The 23,864-nt window shown below is 49.4% G+C and overlaps 1 protein-coding gene across 1 annotated transcript in view; it reads left to right on the top strand.

Annotated features, from left to right (window-relative positions):
* LOC115138505 (intraflagellar transport protein 43 homolog A) overlaps positions 1 to 763 on the top strand; it is a 30,860-nt gene extending 30,097 nt beyond the window's left edge. The window contains exon 9 of the mRNA XM_029675406.2: positions 148 to 763. Within this exon, the coding sequence (XP_029531266.1) occupies positions 148 to 240 (93 nt within the window). The 3' untranslated portion in view covers positions 241 to 763. The remainder of the gene's footprint in view (positions 1 to 147) is intronic.
* The last annotated feature ends 23,101 nt before the right edge of the window (positions 764 to 23,864 follow it).

Raw genomic sequence — 23,864 nt, 5'->3', positions numbered from 1 at the left:
CTTCTTTCCTCTCTCTCTTTTCCTCTCTCTCTTTTCCTCTCTCTCTTTTCCTCTCTCTCTTTTCCTCTCTCTCTTTTCCTCTCTCTCTTTTCCTCTCTCTCTTTTCCTCTCTCTCTTTTCCTCTCTTTTCCTCTCTCTATCTATCAGGAGGACGTGGGTTGGGACTGGGATCGTCTGTTTACGGAGGTGTCCTCAGAGCTGCTGACGGAATGGGATCAAGGAGAGAAGGAGGAGTTATGATGTGTTATGATGACGAGCCTCCCCAGGATGGGATCGGGTGGACCAGGAGGCCTCCTCTGGGACCTGGGTGGGTGCATGACAATGCTCTGTCCAAACATAGGGACCATCAAGTATATGTAGCTTGTTGTTCATATTCCAAATTCAGTGCACAATGTATTTATTTTTTCTAATAAATTTAAACACGCCACATTTGTAGGTATATTTATTGTGAAATTAATTACTGTAATTTCTATAGTAGGTTGCAAATTAATTATCTTCTCTAAAACACGTGTGCGGTATTTCACTGCAATGCTATCTGTTTGAATCTACCAAGACTGCTAGAAGACAAATCACTTTTGTTTAAAAATGCTGAATGCCTAAATGGTCTGATACAGATTAAAATGCCCTCATCTCCCGCCTGCATTATCTACCCCCCTACAACCTCAGTCAGATACAAGTCCAAGGTTGACAATCACCTAAGCTGAAATCCACTTGATTGTGGTCAAATTAACATTCTTCATTAAAGCCAACAACTTTATTGTTATTGACTGTGCCATTGACTTTATCTTCCAGCTCTTTGACAAGAGCTGCCCCCTCTTCACTATTATCTCAAATGCATTGAACACATTTCCTATTGACAAATGGGGGATTAGCATACATTATATAAGGAAGACATCTTTCTCATTTGGAGATGGCTGGAGGTGTCCAGATGCTCTCTCCAAACTTACATAACAACCATGCATCAAACCCAAACCACAGGGCCTTAGGAGAGGCTGTAATACTATATATGCCTATGGGCCTGAACATGAGTCCAATTCAACATAATACAGATTATTAGTAGCGAAGAAGCCCTCGGTGGAGTATGTCCTCTGCTCTTTAGTTGTTTATATGTAAGGATGGAATCATTCATACCTAAGATCCTCTCACTGTCATAGTTTGCACACAAATGTTTAGTATGTATCCGTGTGTGTTTATGCCTTGTCTCCACTTAGATTAGTCTTTGGATCATGTGTGTGAATAAAGACGCAGGCCTCCAAAGCTACACTGAGACTATTGGGAAAACAGGTTTAACATTTACAGACTGTGATTAGGTTTATTTCTCCCTGAAGCAGAGAGAGGTCTCGTGACAGTTGGGGATACGCCAACGGCCTGGAGGACACAATCTACGCAGCTCACAGCTCAATTATCTCCAGTCACACATAGATAACCATTCAGCCAGTCATTTCGTAGGCCTCAAATCAGTCTTCATGGGTATTACAGATGGAGGGGATGTTCAGAATTACTGTAACGAGTGGTCAGCCTTTCTCCCTCTTCCATCTCTCTTTTTCCCTCACTCTCTCTCCATCACTTACACACACTTACAGTCTCTCCACAATTGGCTTATTTAGCCAGCCTTAATGAATTCTGCCCATATGCCCCGAGCAGCTGCCACGTTGCCCCTTCCTCCCACCCCCGCGGAGCTGCGAAGTGCCCAGCCATGTAGAGACAACCTCTAGCTGTCTCTCTGGAGACGGCTGCGCCTGCCAGTCCTCTGCTGGCGCCGGGCCGCTGGCGTTTGAGGTGGACGGCTTACGGGCGGAGGACCCAGATTAGGGCCCAGTGATCACGGGTTGTGGCCTGTCTCAGACGATTGGCTGGAACACCAGTGGATCATAGTGGGGATTAGAGAGGGAGAGGAGACGCTGTTTGGCATGTGCCTGCATCCAGCTCCTCAAAGTGACCTCTCTCTGTCCCTCATACTCTCCTCTTTCTCTCTCTCGTGCTCCCCCTCCCTCTCTCTTTCTCTCCATCTCTCTTCCTCTCTCTTATATCCTGATGCAGCAAGGCATAGAATGACCTCTCGGTAGCTGGGCGCACTGAATTGAATCACGTCAAACCAACTGTAACACATACGTTATTTCTACGAAGAGAGACGGCCCTTGCTCCTAGAGCTCCTCGCAGTGTAGATGTATTTAGCTCCAGAAGAACACCGTGTCACGCAGAGGTGAGCAGAGACTTCTTTGTGTGCCTCTGATAAAACATAGGAAGCTATTTTAGGAGGATTAGGTCTCATTTGGGTTGAGGTCATCCTTGGGAATGGTGAATGATTTTGTAGTGGGATCTTCTGACCTCATTAGTACAGAAAGAAAATACACCGTATTTAATGTGGAATATGATATCCTTATTCATCTGATTGGAATAAATAACTGTTCGTTTGAACTCTTTGTCAGGGTCCCATATAAAATGTAAATATACATCAGTTATGTAAAAGTTAAGTTCTCATCCGGCATTTATTTATTCTCCTGTGAATTATTATTGGTTCTTTTTTTATGGATGTTTTCTCATATTTGTAGTCCAACTGTAGAACCTTGAGAGTCCAATCTGAGCCAGCGGACTAGGACCAGTTCTCAGGCCATCGAGTTTACTGGGTCCTTTATCTGAGTTTTTATTGAATCCCTTTGTGGAAATGACTTTTCATTTTGTGGCAAAGAAACAAACAGGGGAAGTAATACAATTTTAATACAACTGGGCCACGGCTTCTAAAAAATGTATTTTCCTGCTCGGGGTTGGTGGGCTTGTCTTAATGTATTTTGATACAGGGCGCTAATTGGAAGAAGGAATAGAGGTACTATGCTTCCAACTCCCCCTAATATGCTGTGGTGTTGACAGAAGTTTATACATCTTATCTGGTCTCAATATCTGCCTTCCATATGGCCCAAAAGCAATATGTTGATGTGTAATTAAAGTGTTAAGAAATGGGGAGATGTGAAGATAGCCGGGGCCTTCAGCCAGGGCCCGTCACACACAGAGTGACGGGTGAGGACAGACACGCCAAAGCTCACGGGATATTAAGACCTGACCTGCTCGTTCCACCAGGGGCCAGGCGCCTGGCCTGTCACAGGTCTTCAGTCAGTCACTGGCCTGATCAGGGCTTTACAAGCTGAGTCAGGTGCCATGAACCAAGCCTGGATGTCCAGCTTCTCTGATGTTGGTTTGATTATTCCAGAGATGCAGTAAATAACTCATCAGACCCTGAGTCTGTTCATTATTAAGCTTTGGAGGCTTCTCTATGTAGGATGAAACATTAGCAGTGTTTTAACTCTAGGGCAAATGTCCACCACACTACATACGTTCTGTTTACATGGGCAAGCTGAATTTGTATTTTATATGGTTGAAATAAATGCAAATGCAACCATATTCAAATTGTTTCAGTGCACTTTGAAAATGACTTGAAAAAAGAGAGCTGTTTAGCCCCTGTATTAACTTGTCACAAAGACTGGATGATATTTCAAGTTTGAAAGAGAAATCCTTGCCATAGACAGAGGCAGGCAGATCAATATCATTCTTTGATCAAAAGGGGATTTGCGTTTGAAAGTAATAGATTAAACAGATGTTTTATTTTCCATGAGATATGCTGCACCTTTATCCTGCGGAGCCACAGGGGCCTGTGGGGGAGGGGCTCTCCTGACCACATTAGAGACAAAGGCTTTATATTTAAGAGTCCAAAGTTGTGTGAGTTGGTGTTTTCAGTTTCGACAGTGATTTTTTTCCCCCCTCTTTTGTTAATATTCTATCGCTCTTGGTCCTTTTTTGTTTACCCCAGGTGGGCTTGGACATGAAATGACTGGGACGGTGGCAGCTTGGAATGCCCCTGGGCATTTTACAGGTGTCATGTTGTCAAGGGCTTGGGAGTCGGGAGGGGGAATGAGAGGGGCGGGTGGTGTTTTATAGGAGTTTTTTTTTCAAGTACAAACCAAACGAGAATAAAGCCGCTGCTCTTTTTGTAACGCAGAGATTGGCTGAATTAATTAAGCTTATTTCCTCGTTCTTCTACAATTTTGGGGAATTGGTGTGGGTTGGAGGGGAGGTGTGAACATGAATTACATTCAGGGTCCACATTTGCCATGGATTTGATTATTTCCTCTCTTCTCCTCTCAGTCCAGGACATGAGGCCCTTCATTTTTCACATGAGTGGTTTTCTTATCATTGTGGGGCCTCTATACTGGCCTACGAGTGACTTAAAGGCAATAAAACACAAAACATTCTGTAAAACACGGGCGACACTCTCATTGTGGAGGCCCCGCAATTCCTCTCTCTGGGAAATTATGATAATAACTCAGTGGCGGTCAGAGAGGCTGGGGGGACCGGGGGGGGGGGGGGGGGGGGACAGCGTTCACCGAGGCCTTGTAGACAGGGACAGGTCAAGGTGGGGGACTCAGCCGCGTGGTGCGACGGCACCCCCATGTAAACCCTCTCCATCACAGAACCCTGGCTGCAGCAGTGTGTGACCTGCAGCAGAACCTGTTTGTCTTGTAGCTGCTGGCGATAAAGAAGGAGCTGATGGAAGGGAGAGTGGTAGTGTGGGCTGGGCCCCATGGCGGTGGCGAGGTCAGAATGAGAGCTTATCATCACCAGCAGTGGAAAACACTTGAGTCAACAGGCAGACAGTTTGCCCTCAAAGGGTCAAAAACATCTACTTTGGTTATTGTACTTTGATCTTGGTACTTCATATCATTTGCCATACCTCATGCTTCATGTGTTAAATCCAATTCAGTCCACAGCCTGTCAGTAACCTCTCATCTTTCATCGTTGGGGCGGACTGGCCATCTGACATATCTGGCAAATGCCAAAAGGGCGGTCAATTTTTTCCCATTTTTTTTGCCAAGTGGACCTGTTTAACTTCTTGTTGTTTTTTGGCAGAAGTGATAATGATAAAATGATTTCTTTTGCAAAAACATTTGACCGTTGTGGGGGCCTCGGGGAAGAAATTTGCCAGGGTGTTAGAAATGCCAGAGCCCAATTTCTGATCCCAGTTTGCCCCCGTTCATCGTGTTAGTGAATGATAAAGCCTGGTTTGTCAGAATATCTGGATCTAAAGAGATGTGAAATGTACTGTAGTGGACATGTCTTTGGTTAGTGAGGGGGAGGATGTGGTCCTGTTACCTCAGCACAGACGGTGTCTAAGTGAGGAAGAGCGAGGGCAGGAAGAGAGTGCAGAGTGTGGGCTCCACCACTGAGGTGCTGACAGGGGGGAGAGAGAGGGGCTGAGATCACACCTGCTGCAGCCCAGCATCTCCCCAGCAGGGCTCCACTGGAGGCCCAGGCTTCTTCTGGCATCTGTGATGGAGGTTAGTTAGGCCAGTCCTAGCCCAAATTTCCTTGCCTTCCTGTGAGAGAGAGGAGAGCAGGAGGCTCCATCTGCTGAGCGCCTATGGTGGTCACAGCAGTCCGTCGGTGGGCGGGGGGCACCAAGCCTCAGTGGTTCTGCCGTGGGAGTCTCACAGTGGCAGACCACCCCACGCTGCACCCCAGACCACCCCACGCTGCACCCCAGACCACCCCACGCTGCACCCCAGACCACGCCAGCTGGCCAGGACGGTTCCTTTTACCTTAAAGGCAGAGACTAATGACCACCACACACAAATACACAGCCTCAGTCCACATACACTACTAGGTAAAGTGTGAGAGAGAGTTAAGGGGAAATGAGTTGGTTCAGAGTTAAGGGAGACACACATGCCAAAGGGTCAAGTAGTTAAAGTAAAGATTATGATGAGGATTGTGTTCTGCTGTGTGATATGGACACAGTAGAGAGCATGAGGCTTGTGACCGTAAAGGCCGCTCACACAATCATCATGTTACGGTATGCGAGGGACATCTGAACATGCACAGCCCCCCAGCTACACCCTGTTGGGGACTACTGTACTGTCTCTCTCTGAGCAGGTACGTACATTCAAGAGGTTACTTCACACACCCCTCTGAGAGCCCACTAAGCATGCTCAAATCCTCCCTACTGGCAGAAGCCGTTTGAGCCCAATAGCCAGGCTCAGAATCACAGTAGGAGACAGCTGACTCCACTCTGTAAGATGGGGTTCTGAGTCCACTACATCATAGTCCGACGGGTTCCCTCTAAGTGTCACTTCATAGGCCTCCTGCCTGCTCCTCAAGCCCTTGGAGCTCAACCCAGTACACCCCACAGAGCCTGTGAAGCTCAGCGACGTGCAGAACACAACTATCTATGAACATGGCACATCGTCACTGTGTGGAAACACTGAAAACCTTATTTTAATCCTCGGCACAGGAGGTATTTTTACTATGACGAAGCTACTTCGTTTCGGTCCACTTCATTAATTAGGCTGTTATACCTTTGTGCTGAGATCTGGGGCTAACATGCTGTATACAGATGTCTGCTGGGAGTCTCTGGAATGTGATATGAAGGGACAGTGTCAAGGGGCCACACCCCCTCCCAACCAACCTGTCTCCTTGTTCCTGAACATTAACATTTATCCTATTCATATCAATTACAGATACTGGACGAAAGCAGTGGCTTTGAGTTTGGTGTCTCCACATTCCATGACAATACCAAGGAAACGTTGTCCTCTTTTATCCCATCCGTCCCCTTCACTCTATATCTCGTTGTCTATGCCAGCCGCCAGTGCTGTCTTTCTACCAAGCTTACATCTCTCACGATCTTCTCTTTCGATCAAATGACAAATATGTTTAGCATCCAGCACTAGATCCTTTCATTTGCCTTACTATCTCGTTTGATGTCTACCCCCTAACATCCGCAGTAACACATGCATTTATATATATATATATATATATTTATAAATAAACAGAAATATATAAAAGCAGGAAAGGTGTAATGTGACATTGAGTGTTATTCCCTTGTCCCACGCAAAAAGAGCAAGCAGGTCATGCAGTGAGGCAGAGCCATTGGCAGCCCAGCCCCCGCTGGTCCGCTGGAGTGACTTCGCTTCATCTACAAACTCGCAATAAATATCTGGCCGTCATTTATTTTAATTCACTCCTTTCTTGCTCAGACGGAATGGATTCTTAACCTTGTAGGACAAGGACACCCGCATGCTGGCTGCCTTGCCTTCGCTGCTAAATGATTATTTATTCTTCTGGGGGAATAAAAAAGGATTCCAGCAGAGGAGCTCAAACTGTCAGCTCCACGGAAAAGCTTGAAAACGTTCACTGTACCCCTGGACAAGGTAAAGAGGGGGCACAGTGAAAGACATAGTGGGAGAGGTGGGGGAATGAGAGAGAGAGAAGCCCCCAGAGTGATTTATTTGCCAAATCAGGACACAATGAGTCGATTATGAGTCCTCTAATAAGAGAGAGTGTTTGGGGACCCACTAATTGGGCATGATTGAGTTGCAGTCTGGGAGCCAGGCGAAAAGGGAACCTGTTCGGCGGCTGTCATGCAATCATCAGCTAATCAGAGCTTTGAAATTAAAACGGTGTGTTTGGGGTAGAGGAGGGGATAATGGCAGGGTGAAGCAGTAGTTGTGGGTCTGACTGTGTGTGTGTGTGTGTGTGTCAGTGTCAGAGGAGGCTGGTGGGAGGAGCTATAGGAGGACATGTTCATTGTAATGGCTGGATGGAATAAATGGAGTTAAATGTGTGGTTTCCATATGTTTGATACCATTCCATTGATTCCATTCCAGCCTTTGCAATGAGCCTGTCCTCCTATAGCTCCTCCCACCAGCCTCCTCTGGTGTGTGTGTGTTTTATTGTTTGTTTGTACAAGTGCATGTGTACATCTGCATGTGTGTATGTGTCTGTATCCTCTTTCCTGTGCATCTTGTGTGTGTGTTTGCGGTGGGTGGGGGAGATAGCATGTAACCAGGGAGAAGAGACAGGCACTGTGGTGTGGCCTCTTCGCTCTGGCTGGGGTCTGTGCTGCTCCTGATGAGAAGGGTAAAGGACCTATCAGGTAATTAGGCTATAGAACCATTATGGCCACTGCCCTCCCTGGAACGTGTGTACAGTATATCTGTGTTTATGTTGTTGTCCTCTATTGTAGTCTAACATAATTTTTATTTAAATATATAGAATATATAAATGTTTTTGGAATAAAATTAACTAAACACAAGGATACCTGATATTAAACCTCTCACTGCTGACAATAGGCTTATACCTCATCTTATATTTTACAATATACACCTCCATGTTTGTGGGACAGGTAACAGTAATTTGTCAGTATATAAGCCCCATCAAATAATGTTTTACTCTTTTGGACAGGCAGAAATGTATGTTGTAGTCACATCATTGTTCCAAACAACAATGAGATTTATAGTGAAAATCATACTGGTTATATAGGCTCGATTTATGTGTTTTCGAACTGAATGCTTTCAAAGCTGCTGTGTATGGAAATATAATAATGTGTGCAATTATGTTTGAATAAAATAATGTGCAATTTTCAGATTTTTTAAAGACATTTTTGAATCGTCATTGTATTTGTATTGATCAGCAGGGGGCAGTGTTTCTCTGCAATTCCGAGAGGGTCGAAACACTCCAGTGTGGTTCACTTCATATAACGCAGTGCCATGTCAAAATCCGTAGCCTATTTGTGGCTTCAGTTTAATCGTTTTGTTGTAACAGTATATTGTGTTTTGACGTAAATTGGCTGATTAGGATTTAATACATTCTGATCACATAATTACAGGTTAGATTTGGGTTTTCTTTATTAAATGACAGGTAATCCTGCAACTTTATTTCAAAATTGCAGCAGTCTCAATAAGCCTAACATTGCTCTTATGCTTCATTCATATTTACATTATTAGGCCCTAATGTAATAGTCATATTATTGTAATTGTATATTTTGCATGGCCAAATGTATTCAAAAATAATGGCAAAACAGTAGACATTTTCTTATGTTCGGTAGCCTTTATTCAAAATGTAATATTTTGTCAGATTTCCACAGCTGGCCTAAATACAATTAGGTATATAAATGGAACAAATGGAACAATTGTGACCGTTTAGGCTCTACTGCTTTTGACAGTGTTTCATTTGAATGCAAGAAAGTCCATGCATTGATGTTGCCTATATACAGCACGCGCTGTTTCGTAGTGACAGCCAGGTGGAATGTGTACGGCCACTGCTATGCGCAGTTTAAACTGATGCGTTATAAAAACGGTTGCAAACTACAGGCCCATCGAGACTGAGGAACTTTTTGTAGAATGATTATTTTATTTTCACCAAAACAACAGTTATTCTTAGAATGACAGAAGTTTGAACAAATGTATACATGAAAACTTTATATAAAAATACAATTATAGGCCTATGGGCTAAACAAATCAAATGCCTAGGCCAAACAAATTAAATCTATGTATATATTTTTTCTTACATTATTTAATTCAAAACAGTGTTCTATTTCAGCCGCTAAAACGTAGTACGGTGTCGAGCCAGTGCTTGTTGATGTGTTGCGGGGTCATTTTGATTACTTTGGCATGCCTTCACATCAAAGTGCCTCTACTGTAGACTAGATCTAATGAATTTAATCCATTGAATTAAAAATCCTCCATAAATACCGACAACAATTCTCGCACCTTTTCTGATCAAGGAAGAAGATTATTGGAGTTTAAGGTAGGCCTAGATATAAAAACAAAAACAACATTTTTATAATTGTAGAGGGCAATATTTTGCTCTGACAGAACTGAGGTGTGTGTGTGTGGGAAATGACAGTGACAAAATATTTGAGATGACTATCCTTTGAAAAAACATGTTTAATTTAATTTGGTGTAGGCCTAGATTTGGACAAGACAAAACATACATTTCTAAAGGTTCAAACAGGTGCAGATACAGTCCAGGATGACGGTTACCGACAGCAGGGTTTCCTAAACTCCCCTTTGATTATCTGAATCAGCTGTGTAGTGCAGGGCAAAAACCAAAACCTGCAGGACTGGAAACCCTGGTCTAGTGGACACCTGGTGAGAATCTTTCTTTCAGATTGTTTGAGTGTGAAATCAGTATGTTGAATGTCTTTATTTGTTCAGTGTTTAGCCATCTGTTTGATTATTTCCAGACACTCTGCTATATCTCTCACATCTGCCCTACTTACCAAGAAACAGCCATACTGTGTGACCCATCCTCCCAGTGCCTTGTCTAATTGTAAATGCGCCTTACGTCTTAAGAGTACCTCACTATAACATTTTGAAGTGGGTTTAGGCATAAATAGGATTAATTCCCAAAGAATGTCCTTTGCTCTTCCTCCCATAATTTCATTTGCAGGGTCCACAGGATGAATAGCCAAGCAGGCAGTGATGTGGAACCTGGAGGACGGGCCATACCGGGCAGCCCTGCGCCACAGCACCGCAGCCTTCAGGTTATGTTACATTGATAATGTCACAGCTTCAGGAGTGCCACCGCCCACAGCCCACCATACAGGACAAAGCTCGGAATCCAATTAGCCTCCCTATAATTTGTGGGAATTTTACGCTTCCCTTTTTATGCTCTGGCTGGCTCCAATATTCCACTGTACCTGTGCAAGCTACAAGGCAGGTTGGAGGGACTATTTTTCGAGCAGAGATTTTGTAGATTAGGAGCAGTGTCCATAGAACTCCAAAATGTGTGAATTGAGATTGGGAAACTGGATTGTTTCAGCTGCCATCAATTATTCCATGACTATTATATTGTATTGTGATGCAGCCTACATAATTCAAGATTAAAGAAAGTCTAGATTTTCATTACCCTACTGACATCGTATTACCTATTTTGGCTGATTGGGAAAGACCAAGAAAGGTCATTTTTGTGTTAAATCTTTACATGTTAGCATGGGCACGGGATGTCAACCGTCTATGTTTTGAATACATTTTCTTGGAATCAGTGGGTTACACCTCTATGGTAAACTACAGTGTGCTGGATGTCCTGTCTGCCTCAAAGACACTGCCATGCAACGTACACTTAGAGAGAACAGTGAACTACACACTGGCTAATGGATTACCAAACCCAAACCAGAGTTTTACCAGCACTCAGGTTTGGCGTGAAGTCAGGCAGGTCTTTTTGACGTATGTACGGGCGCAGGCCCCCCACCTGCCCGGCCCCCGACTGGGTTTGATTTAATTAAAAGGAAGAGGGTGCATCAATTTCAGCAGCGTCGCGGGGAGATGACAGTACACAAATTGAAAGTAAGCAGATCGGCAGGGCCGGGAGGGGGCCAGTTCATTAACATGGAACACAATTCTGTGTGCAATGTAACAAGATTAGAAACATTATTATCATTCCACCCCCAGACATAAAGTCCCTGTCACAGCCTGAGAGAGAGGAGAGAAGAGAGGGGGATCCCATGTAGCCACTCAGCTTGTGACAACACTGAGATGGTGTGGAATAAACGCATTGGATTTGACGTGAATACAAGTACTCTGATATATTTTTGAATAGGATATGGGGGAAATCTACAGAAGAGCTTTTTCATGCAATTTGAATGGAGCATATTCAAAGAGACAGTTGGATGTGCGACAGTGTCTAGGACTAGAGAAACAGTTGGAGAGAGAAAGTGAGCATGATTACCTGTCAAAAGCATGAATTCCCTGTCATCCGGCTCTGGATTCAGGGATTGATGTAATGTATGATGGAACTAGCTTGTGTGTGTGTGTGTCTGTGTCTATGTGTGTGTGTCTGTGTCTGTGTGAGATTATCAAGACAGGTCTGTTTACCCACAGCGTCCTATCATAGCATGGTCAATAGCTGTGATGCTAGGCCAGGATTAGGTCCTCAGCCCTGTGACGGCCATGATTACATCGCTTCACACACTTTTACTCACGACAGCCGCAACTGATGTACTTATCACTTCCAGACTCTCTGACATACCCCTCCGCTGCTGCTCCTGCTGCTCATCACACGGAGGGATTAGATTTGTTTGAGTGAAGATCTTCCTATACTGGTCTGAAGGAACATGTACTGTAACAGTCCAGAAACGAGTTTCAGTTTTACCCAAAAAACATATCCCTTTGGTGAACTGAATGTGGTTTTTAGCTTTATGTAGAATCTCTGTTGTGTATCCATCCCTTCTATTGACTCTTCAGATTAGATCGGGGTTTATATGCTAGTGTTCCCTTTCAGGAAATCCAGAGGAGGAATGTGAATGCGTTTAGTCCAAGAGGAGGTCTGTTAATGAACAGTAAAGACAGATGAGTCTCTCTGATGCCAAGCAGGTCGCATGAATTGGATTAGTGTGACCTGAGATTGGGATGGATAGCTGTCTATGTGCCAAGTGGTCATTAGCTTGGCAGCACCACCACATGCTCAAAACTTCCCCTCAATACAAATCCTAGCACTGGACCTCCAAAGGAAAGAGAGCAGCTAATCAGGGAGAATAGTTTAGATGTCTGTATTTCATTTAGAGTGGAGCATGGACAGAGGAATATTTATTTTTGACCTTTATTTAACTAGGCAAATCAGTTAACAACAAATTCTTATTTACAATGACGGCCTAGGAACAGTGGGTTAACTGCCTTGTTCAGGGGCAGAACGACAGATTTTTACCTTGTCAGCTCGGGGATTCGATCATGCAAACCTTTCAGTTACTAGTCCAACACTCTAACCACTAGCCTACCTGCCGCCCTCTGGATTTTAAAGTGGGCATGTCATGGTGTCTGTGTTCTAAGATGATTACCTTATACTAAACATAAACAATGAAAATCATATCAGCATCTGGTGAATACGATTTATCAATGGTTGTCAAAGCACACTTTATGAATGAAGACCTTGTTGAGTTTGTCTCCAGAACGCTCCAGGGGTTCAGCATGCTGCTGCTGTGTATTTAACAGGCTAATGTCATGTTCTCCAGTGGGGCTGTGGTAGGCACCAGTACAGGAGGAAGTGGTCTCTGCCTCACCCCATTCTTCAAATGGGCACCAGTATGAATCAGTCCCTGCCTGGATGTTGTTATCAATCACGCTGGGTCCCAGGGGGGGCTGGTGAGGGGAGGGCAGCCTCCCTGATCCTGGTCCATATAAAAGGCTGTGATGTATTAGAGCAGATGAGCATCGGACTGTTCTGACACATGACTGACAGCTCATTTGACAGCCCCGGGAAAGTGTGCAGTGGAACTTTCAATCTCATTTAATATTGGGAAAGAATGGGATTGTGGTGGTGGGGAGATTTTAAAGAGATATTGTTTCACCCCCTTTAAGTCAATGCGAGGCTCACGGGGTGACTGTGGTGAACCCCTGGTCCAGAAAAGATACAAGCCAACAAGACTCTGAGCTAAGTCTCAATCAGAAACCGACTGATCCCTGGCCTGAGTCCCTCGGGTAAGAATCACCCTCCTCAGGTTTAGTTAGTCAAGTTACAGCAGAAAAACAAAAGCCAGGAAAGAAAACAAAAACATGCATAAACCAAGTGGTCAGACTGGTGCTTTCCAAACAGGTCATCTCTGTCATTCAATCGCTCCACGGCGAGGCGCGGTCATGAAATAGGATAGCCACAAAAACAGCTACAGCACAGAGCTCATCTCTCTCTCTCTCTCTCTCTAGACAGGCCATCTACCACTGTCAAGTCCCTTTCTATCTGAGAGGCCTATTCCTTTCTGTTGTATCTGTGTTTTTTACATGACTTATTTCACAGTCATTTAAGGTCAGTAAAGTCATATAACATCTCTTAATTACATGAGAAATGTTGAATTATTTCAGTAGAAAATCTCAGGGGTCTCAAATGTCCCAATGTGCCTCTCCAATGATCAATCATAGTGGGGTAATTAGCCATTTTACAGCTATTAAAAAGACATGCAACCCTTTTCATTATGTCCAATCTATTTTTATATCACCATTGTTCATTATTACATTTCTCTTTATTTCAACCTTTGAAAGTTATTTGAAACTTTGTGCGAGTGCTTTGAGGTTTGGAACGTCAAAGCCAGCGTTCCCTGTCCACCATATACAGTCGCCCACCTCCTCTCCACCCCTCCTCCAAAAGCCCATGTTCTAAATGAGGTCACCAGCAGCGCCTCCGGAGTAGAGTGTCAGCTGCTGTTTTTCCATTGCTGCTGGATGGGACAAGTCGCACCACACCACACCACAGCAACAGCAGCTCTGGTTCCTGAACCAGTGTCTACCTCTCTGACAGGCCTGAACTGACGCCACACCAGCTCTGTCACTTCCCAACCAGGCCGAGCAGTGACCACAGACAGAAACCTATCCCACAGACGCAGGAAAATGTATCTGCCCCGTATCAGCTGGCCTAGTTGTCCCTATAGTTCTGTTTATACCTGGTTCTGACATGCAGCCTTTGTCCTAATCTTGTCCACATTGTGATTGTGCTCACCTTTTTAGACAAGTGTGGACGATTAAAAGATGAAATGTGCTCTGATTGTGAAACAGACAAGATCAGGTCAAGATCAGGACAAAGGACTCATGTTAACGACAGGTATAAACAGGGCTTCTGTCACATCTCCCCTGTTTGTCTCCCACATCTCATCTCTCCTCCTGTCTCTGGTCTCTGGTCTGACTTTGATGGCATCCATATTTTCCTGTTAATGTGGTGGAAGCCGCGTGAATGTCCGTATCGTCTAAGTGATCATTACAATTTATTGCATGCTGACTTCATTCAGGTTGCTAGGTTGTGCTGGCATAAGTCATAATTATGTGGTGACAGTGTAAGAGAGAGTGGCTGCATTGGCCACTCATCCAGGCCAGTTAAATTATAGAATTAGCCCAGTAAGAGGTGTATGCTCCAGATTGGATAAATTATTAAATGTTTGGATGAACCTGAGCTCCATTTCCCTAACTAACTAACTAACTAACTAACTAACTAACTAACTAACTAACTAACTATCTTTCTCTCGCTATTAGCCCATTAGCAGTTATGTAATACTGTTTACTGATGTGACAGTGGACAGGGAAAGTGGTTAAATTAAGTGTCACGTTCTGACCTTTATTTCCTTTGCATTGTCTTTATTTAGTATGGTCAGGGCGTGAGTTAGGGTGGGCAGTCTGTGTGTGTTTTTCTATGTTGGGGTTTTGAGTTCAGCCTAGTATGGTTCTCAATCAGAGGCAGGTGTCGTTAGTTGTCTCTGATTGAGAATCATACTTAGGTAGCCTGGGTTTCACTTTTGAGTGGTGGGTGTTTGTTTCCGTGTGAGTGTTTGTTGCCACACGGTACTGTTTCGGTTTTGTTCATGGTCACGTTAATTTTTTTGTATTTCATAGTGTTCAGTTTATGTCTTAAAATAAACGTTATGTACACTTACCACGCTGCGCATTGGTCCTCCTCTCCTTCTCGCTACTCCTCCTCAGAAGAGGAGGAAGAATGCTGTTACATTAAGCCAGACCAGTGGTTGTCTTATAGCAGCTCCTGGCTGTCTGTCACAGAAGGACAGAGGGAGACTGAGAGCATGCAACTATGGGAATTTACAGTAATGTGAGCTTAACTATTGCTGGTAAGTTTGAACCAAAGATGACTGGCATGCCCTTGGTATAGAGCTGAGACACTGCACTTTTGTATTGATGACACCCTTCCATCCAGTAGAAGGTATTTCATTTTTAACACTAGTCTATAATTGCACTACTTCATTGTAAGACAACAAAGTGAGTCAAACGATATACAGTAACACGTCAAATCGCTCAATTTGTCCCTGGTTAAGCTGTAATGGAGGGGTCGGAGTGGGGCTGACAGCCTGCCTACCGCTGTGCTGCTCTGCACCAGGCACCCCAGCCCCCTGTGACACTCACATGTGTGTGTGTGTGCACACCGCCAGATAGGGTTTCGCAGAGCGTGACTGTGTGTTATTCACACTGACGAGTTCCGCTGTTCACTGTCACCTCTCATTGTGAGAGGAAATAATCCAGTGGAGGAGAGCCGTGGCCAGGGCCAGGTGGAGGAGAGGAGAGCCTACGGAGTGGACCCAGGGGAGGGCCAGGTGGAGGAGAGGAGAGCCTACGGAGGGGACCCAGGGTAGGGGAGGGTGAAGGAGAGGAGAGCCTACGGAGGGGACCCAGGGTAGGGGAGGGTGAAGGAGAGGAGAGCCTACGGAGGGGACCCAGGGTAGGGGAGGGTGAAGGAGAGGAGAGCCTACGGAGGGGACCCAGGGTAGGGAGGGTGAAGGAGGGGACCCACCCAGGGGAGGGCCAGGTGGAGGAGAGGAGAGCCTACGGAGGGGACCCAGGGTAGGGGAGGTGAAGGAGAGGAGAGCCTATGGAGGGGACCCAGGGTAGGGGAGGGTGGAGGAGAGGAGAGCCTACGGAGGGGACCCAGGGGGGGGAGGGTGGAGGAGAGGAGAGCCTATGGAGGGGACCCAGGGAGGGGAAGGTGGAGGAGAGGAGAGCCTACGGAGGGGACCCAGGGGGGGGCCAGGTGGAGGAGAGGAGAGCCTACGGAGGGGACCCAGGGGAGGGCCAGGTGGAGGAGAGGAGAGCCTACGGAGGGGACCCAGGGGAGGGCCAGGTGGAGGAGAGGAGAGCCTACGGAGGGGACCCAGGGTAGGGGAGGGTGGAGGAGAGAGGAGAGAGAGGGCCTACGGAGGGGACCCAGGGTAGGGGAGGGTGGAGGAGAGGAGAGCCTACGGAGGGGACCCAGGGGAGGGGAGGGTGGAGGAGAGGAGAGCCTACGGAGGGGACCCAGGGGAGGGGAAGGTGGAGGAGAGGAGAGCCTACGGAGGGGACCCAGGGGAGGGGCAGGTGGAGGAGAGGAGAGCCTACGGAGGGGGACCCAGGGTAGGGGAGGGTGGAGGAGAGGAGAGCCTACGGAGGGGACCCAGGGTAGGGGAGGGTGGAGGAGAGGAGAGCCTACGGAGGGGACCCAGGGGAGGGGAGGGTGGAGGAGAGGAGAGCCTACGGAGGGGACCCAGGGGAGGGGAAGGTGGAGGAGAGGAGAGCCCGGAGAGGGGACCCGGAGGGGACCCAGGGGAGGGGAAGGTGCAGGAGAGGAGAGCCTACGGAGGGGACCCAGGGGAGGGGAAGGTGGAGGAGAGGAGAGCCTACGGAGGGGACCCAGACCCAGGGGAGGGGGGGAAGGTGGAGGAGAGGAGAGCCTACGGAGGGGACCCAGGGGAGGGGCAGGTGGAGGAGAGGAGAGCCTACGGAGGGGGACCCAGGGGGAGGGGAAGGTGGAGGAGAGGGGAGAGAGGTGGACGGAGGGGACCCAGGGGAGGGGAGGGTGGAGGAGAGGGAGAGCCTACGGAGGGGACCCAGGGGAGGGAGGGTGGAGGAGAGGAGAGCCTACGGAGGGGACCCAGGGGAGGGAGGGTGGAGGAGAGGAGAGCCCCAGAGGGGACCCAGGGGAGGGGAAGGTGGAGGAGAGGACGGAGGGGACCCAGGGGAGGGGAGGGGACGGAGGGGACCCAGGGGAGGGGGGGAGCCTACGGAGGGGAAGGGGAGGGAGGTGGAGGAGAGAGAGCCTACGGAGGGGACCCAGGGGAGGGTGGAGGAGAGGAGAGCCTACGGAGGGGACCCAGGGAGGGGAGGTGGAGGGTGGAGGAGGGGAGGAGAGGTGGAGGAGGGGACCCAGGGGAGGGGAGGGTGGAGGAGAGGAGAGCCTACGGAGGGGACCCAGGGGAGGGGAGGGAGGTGGAGGAGAGGAGAGCCTACGGAGGGGACCCAGGGGAGGGGAAGGTGGAGGAGAGGAGAGCCTACGGAGGGGAGGGGACCCAGGGAGGGGAAGGTGGAGGTGGAGAGGAGAGCCTACGGAGGGGACCCAGGGGAGAGGAGGGTGGAGGAGAGGAGAGCCTACGGAGGGGACCCAGGGGGGGAGGGTGGAGGGAGGAGGCCTACGGAGGGGAGGAGAGGAGAGGAGGAGAGCCTACAGAGGGGGCAAGGGAGGGTGGAGGAGAGCCTACGGAGGGTGCCCAGGGGAGGGAGGGCCAGGTGGAGGGGAGAGGAGAGCCTGGAGGAGGGGACCCAGGGGGGGGAGGGTGGAGGAGAGGAGAGGAGAGCCTACAGAGGGGGGCAAGGGAGGGTGGAGGAGAGCCTACGGAGGGTGCCCAGGGGAGGGCCAGGTGGAGGAGAGGAGAGCCTACGGAGGGGACCCAGGGGAGGGGAGGGTGGAGGAGAGGAGAGCCTACGGAGGGGACCCAGGGGGGGAGGGGAGGGTGGAGGGGAGGCCAGGTGGAGGAGGAGAGCCTACGGAGGGGACCCAGGGGAGGGGAAGGTGGAGGAGAGGAGAGGGTGGACGGAGGGGACCCAGGGGAGGGGAAGGTGGAGGAGAGGAGAGCCTACGGAGGGGACCCAGGGGAGGGGAAGGTGCAGGAGAGGAGAGCTCACGGAGGGGACCCAGGGGAGGGGAAGGTGGAGGAGAGGAGAGCCTACGGAGGGGACCCAGGGGAGGGGAAGGTGGAGGAGAGGAGAGCCTACGGAGGGGACCCACGGGGGAGGGGCAGGTGGAGGAGAGGAGAGCCTACGGAGGGGGACCCAGGGGAGGGGAAGGTGGAGGAGAGGAGAGACCCAGGGGACGGAGGGGACCCAGGGGAGGGGAGGGTGGAGGAGAGGAGAGCCTACGGAGGGGACCCAGGGGAGGGGGGGAGGGGGGAGGGGAGAGAGAGGAGAGCCTACGGAGGGGACCCAGGGGAGGGGAGGGTGGAGGAGAGGAGAGCCTACGGAGGGGACCCAGAGGGGACCCAGGGGAGGGGGAAGGTGGAGGAGAGGAGAGCCTACGGAGGGACCCAGGGGAGGGGAAGGTGGAGGAGAGCCTACGGAGGGGACCCAGGGGAGGGTGGGTGGGAGAGGAGAGCCTACGGAGGGGACCCAGGGGAGGGGAGGGTGGAGGAGAGGAGAGCCTACGGAGGGGACCCAGGGGAGGGGAGGGTGGAGGAGAGGAGAGCCTACGGAGGGGACCCAGGGGAGGGGAGGGTGGAGGAGAGGAGAGCCCGGAGGGGACCCAGGGGAGGGGAAGGTGGAGGAGAGGAGGAGGGGACCCAGGGGAGGGGAAGGTGGAGGAGAGGAGAGCCTACGGAGGGGACCCAGGGGAGGGGAGGGTGGAGGAGAGGAGAGCCTACGGAGGGGGAGGGGACCCAGGGGAGAGGAGGGTGGAGGAGAGGAGAGCCTACGGAGGGGACCCAGGGGAGGGAAGGGGAGGGAGGGTACGGAGGGGAGGGGGAGAGGTGGAGGAGGAGAGCCTACAGAGGGGGCAAGGGGAGGGTGGAGGAGAGCCTACGGAGGGACCCAGGGGAGGGCCAGGTGGAGGAGAGGAGAGGAGAGCCTACGGAGGGGACCCAGGGGAGGGGAGGGGTGGAGGGGAGAGGAGAGGAGAGCCTACAGAGGGGACCCAAGGGGGGTGGAGGAGAGCCGGAGGGGACCCAGGGGAGGGTGCCCAGGGGAGGGCCAGGTGGAGGAGAGTGGAGAGCCTACGGAGGGGACCCAGGGGAGGGGAGGGTGGAGGAGAGGAGAGCCTACGGAGGGGACCCAGGGGAGGAGGGTGACCCAGGAGGAGGTGGAGGGAGGAGAGCCTACGGAGGGGACCCAGGGGAGGGGAAGGTGGAGGAGAGGAGAGCCTACGGAGGGGACCCAGGGGAGGGGAGGGTGGAGGAGAGGAGAGCCTACGGAGGGGACCCAGGGGAGGGGAAGGTGGAGGAGAGGAGAGCCTACGGAGGGGACCCAGGGGAGGGGAAGGTGGAGGAGAGGACGGAGGGGACCCACGGAGGGGAAGGTGGAGGAGAGGAGGGCCCAGAGGGGAGGGGAGGGGGGAGGAAGGTGGAGGGGAGGGGAGGAGAGCCTACGGAGGGGACCCAGGGGAGGGGAAGGTGGAGGAGAGGAGAGCCTCGGAGGGAGGGGAAGGTGGAGGAGAGGAGAGCCTACGGAGGGGACTCAGGGGAGGGGAAGGTGGAGGAGAGGAGCGCCTACGGAGGGGACGGAGGGGAAGGTGGAGGAGAGGAGAGCCTACGGAGGGGACTCAGGGGAGGGGAAGGTGGAGGAGAGGAGAGCCTACGGAGGGGAAGGTGGAGGAGAGGAGAACCTACGAAGGGACCCAGGGGAGGGGAAGGTGGAGGAGAGGAGAGCCTACGGAGGGTGCCCAGGGGAGGGGAAGGTGGAGGAGAGGAGAACCTACGGAGGGGACCCAGGGGAGGGGAAGGTGGAGGAGAGGAGAGCCTACAGAGGGGGCAAGGGAGGGTGGAGGAGAGCCTACGGAGGGGGCCAGGGGGAGGGGAGGGTGGAGGAGAGCCTACGGAGTGGGCCAGGGGAGGGGAGGGTGGAGGAGAGCCTGGAGGAGAGCCACGGAGGGACCCAGGGGAGGGGAGGGTGGAGAAGAGGAGAGCCTACAGAGGGGGGCAAGGGAGGGTGGAGGAGAGGAGGGCCTGTGGATGAGGCCAGAGTAGAGGAGGGTGGAAGAGAGGAGAGCCTACGGAGGGGGCCAGGGCAGGGTAGGGTGGAAGAGAGGAGAGCCTACGGAGGGGGCCAGGGCAGGGGAGGGTGGAGGAGAGGGGAGCCTGTGGGAGGAGCACCCTCAGGCCCAGGGCCCAAAGATCAGTTACCCTCCCAGGGAGAACAGGGCTCCCAGCTGTAAGCAGTTGAATGGTTATGTTTCATTCAGATATTCATTGAGCAGTGCTGTGCTGCTCAATTCATTCTGGATGAGCACCAGAGTTTGTTAGCACATTCTTCCAGACAGCGGAGGGCCTCCAGCTGTGTTCAGGGAGGTGGTGTTATGGTGTTTGATTTGTTGTGAAGACTCAAACAGCAGGACACAGCAGACTCCAGGTTGACCCAGCAGGCCTGTGGAGAGTGACACTTCCTCTCAGTGTCTGGTCCTGCAGCGCGCCGTGCCAGCAGAGCCTCAGTGCTGTGCCGCCACTCCGTTTATCATCACCACAACCACCCACTGTGGGCGGCCAGTGGGACGAGACTCAGACGCCTCTCTATCTCTCACCCCTCCTTCTCCTCTTCTCCTCCCCTCCCTATAGTCCCACTCCAGGGAGACTAAAAAAGCCTGATTCTCTGTCTGATTGTTTTTGTTACAGTGTGCAGGAAAATAGACTGTAGTTTCTTACAAAAGCAAATGCTGAATCTCATCTGATCTTACGGCCCTAAAGAGTGGCCTGGCCTGAATGGTAGTGATTGGAAAATTACAGGGCTTCTCCTCAATCATTGTCACAAGTCAGACTCTTATCTGCTCAAGTGGACGAACATCAGCTGAATGGTCGCAATTCATTCAATTTTGATCTTTGTCGCCATCCATCTGGCAATTCTAGGACGCTTAGTGTATGTCTGTAAACTCTATAGGAGAATGTTACGAAACATCAGCGCAAGTCTGAAGGTTTCAGCTCCTCTGTAAGTAAACAGCTCATTTTATAGGGAACACATGTCAATCTGTGCCAACATTCACACAAGATGCAAAATGTGTGCGGCAAACTTTACATAACGTGATTGTGTTAAACTACCGTAATGTGGTTGTCAAACAGGGTAGCTTGAGATAGCAGTCTTAAAAACGTATGATGTCTGTGGGTAGAAATACCTGTTGTATTGCCAGTGTGATTATTGTTACCCTCCCCACCCCCTCCACTGGAGTGGCGTAGTTGAAATGATTCAAATTGGGAAGGAGTAAAACAAGGGCCTTTTCAGAACAGACTCTCTATCAGGTTTGAAGCTGTGTGTGTGTGTGTGTGTGTGTGTGTGTGTGTGTGTGTGTGTGTGTGTGTGTGTGTGTGTGTGTGTGTGTGTGTGTGTGTGTGTGTGTGTGTGTGTGTGTGTGTGTGTTTAAACTGGAGTTACCAGAGCCATCATCATGCCTGTGATCAGAATAGTGGTGTGATCAAAAGAGCCCAGCCCCCCACCAACACCCTCTTCCATCTCTCTCTCTCTCTTTCCAACTATTAACACCCAACTATCTCCTTTATCCTCCCAAACCCCATTCTATTGTTTTTTCTTTGTCCCCCCCCTCTCTTTCATCCCTCTACGCCTCTCTCTCTCCTCCTCACCCCCTCCCTCTCTCCCTTTCTCTTCCACCCCTCTGCCTTGGCCCTCTGCCTGCTCTTCCGTTCACCCCTATGTTCGCAAATCACTTCTTCCTGTGTCAGCAGGTAAATTGTTTTGTCCTCCCATTCCCTGCTTTCATTACCTTGTGTAAATTAAGCGATATGTCGTCCACTGGTGCGCGCCAGAGCACCCACCGTGGCAACGCCAAAATCATGAGATTTGGCATAATAAATGAAGACAAACTGGCAGTAGCACTGCTCCTTCTCCAGGCGGGCTCGCCTTCATTATTCGCTTAACTTGCCGTAGAAAATGACTTAACCCTGACCTTTGTATTACGTCCCATATTCACTCCAGATAAAAGCCTTTTTACAGCGCACAACTATTTATATTCCAGCAAAGAGGCTGCTTTTCTCTGTCAGTTTTCCAATCTCAGCTCCTGAACACACATCATTTAACTTGTCTTGCCTTCCTGTATTTGTCCATCAGTCCTTCTTTTTTACATAAAATCTGGCAGCATTATTCTGTGATTTGATGGCACCCACTCATTTTTTCCCCTTGGAATGTTTGATTGGAAGAAATATAGCCGGCTGGGGCTATCTCCTCTCTTCTGTGGAATCATGCGCTTGATGAAATAGTGTTCCCCCAGCAAGAATAATAAAAACAGACTTGTGCATTACGGGAGGCTCTCAATCTGCCAGCTCGGCTGGAGCAGAGCGAAAAAACCTCCCCCTGCCTCCTGACAGATTTCTATAGTTATCCCACCAGATAAATGGAAGCGGGTGACCAGGCTGGGGAAGGCCATAATGGAGCCAGGCATGGGGTGCAGAGCTGAGTTGGCCAACATGACTGCCTGCTGTGAATACTCACAGGTCAACCAGGGGCTGCTAATGGAGAAATTAGTTATTTTACCTCCAGCCCATTACCAATTCACTCTTTGGAGACATGTAAGGGCCACACAGAATAAATAGAGAACCCGTTGCTTTTCAGTGAAGAATGTCACTAGGTGTATTGATATTTGAATAAATGGACTTGAACTTTATTGTGTATTTCTATTTATTATGTCATTTCTATTGGGGGTAGGCAACAAAGAGTACTCGCTGACTCACTCCAGCTACTCTGAGGATAGAGGGGAGCTTTTCCATCAAGTGCTCATGTCATTGTTGTATCTGTGGAGGGTCCCTACTCATCCCCTGGTCTGTCTGAAGAATCAATCATGTTCATCAGCCTCTCTCTGGCAGACTGTTGTTGTTTGTACTGACACAAGACTGAGATATCAAAATGGGAGATAAAGGATCAAATGACTGCGGTGAACCCTGGCCCGCCCCTCTGACAAATTGACATGTCAACCCTGCCTTCATTTGGGACAAGCTGACATCACTAACTGTAGGAAACAACACAACTGGAACAATGTGCCACAATAAGGTCTCCAGGTACAGAGACACGACAAACACACTCGCCACTGTTTCATTTCCTTGACAACAAAAACAATGCTCCTGAGGTCTGTGTTGTTAATCATGTGGGGCCAGAAAAACAATCCTTTGAATCCTAATGAGAGATGTGTTTTGGCTTTTGTCATGTTTGTTTATGTTGGTGTTTCTTGTCTTACAGTGGTTGTTGTAGCTAGCAGTGACTGGATCAACAATAACGATCAACAATGTGTCCTTTATTTTGAAGGAATGGGAAACATCAGGATGTATTTCTTTCATTGAAAATGGTTCTGACCTTGTCAATGAAATCAGGAACCTTCAAGCCCCGAATGTGACCAAAACAAACAATGATATGGTTGTGGGAAACATTGGTATCAAGGGCCCCATTTTATAACAAATCAGTGAGTTGTGTTGAGCGGCCACAGGATGCTCCAATACCAAGCTGTAGAGGAAATAATGAAAAAAACGTAGCATGCAACTCATTTGTTACTGTGTAAAAGTTTCACAAGGTCGTTTTGAGAGCCATGTTAACCCAACACCTGAATACAGATTTGTTTCCTTGTTCTACAAGTCACGGAGCCCCAGGTCCTTAAGCGATCATTATTACCATACA

The sequence above is a fragment of the Oncorhynchus nerka genome, linkage group LG12 (genome assembly GCF_034236695.1).
Source record: "Oncorhynchus nerka isolate Pitt River linkage group LG12, Oner_Uvic_2.0, whole genome shotgun sequence".
Lineage (NCBI taxonomy): Eukaryota > Metazoa > Chordata > Actinopteri > Salmoniformes > Salmonidae > Oncorhynchus > Oncorhynchus nerka.
Note: the sequence above shows the minus strand (reverse complement) of the source record. Positions and strands in the feature narration are given on the sequence as shown.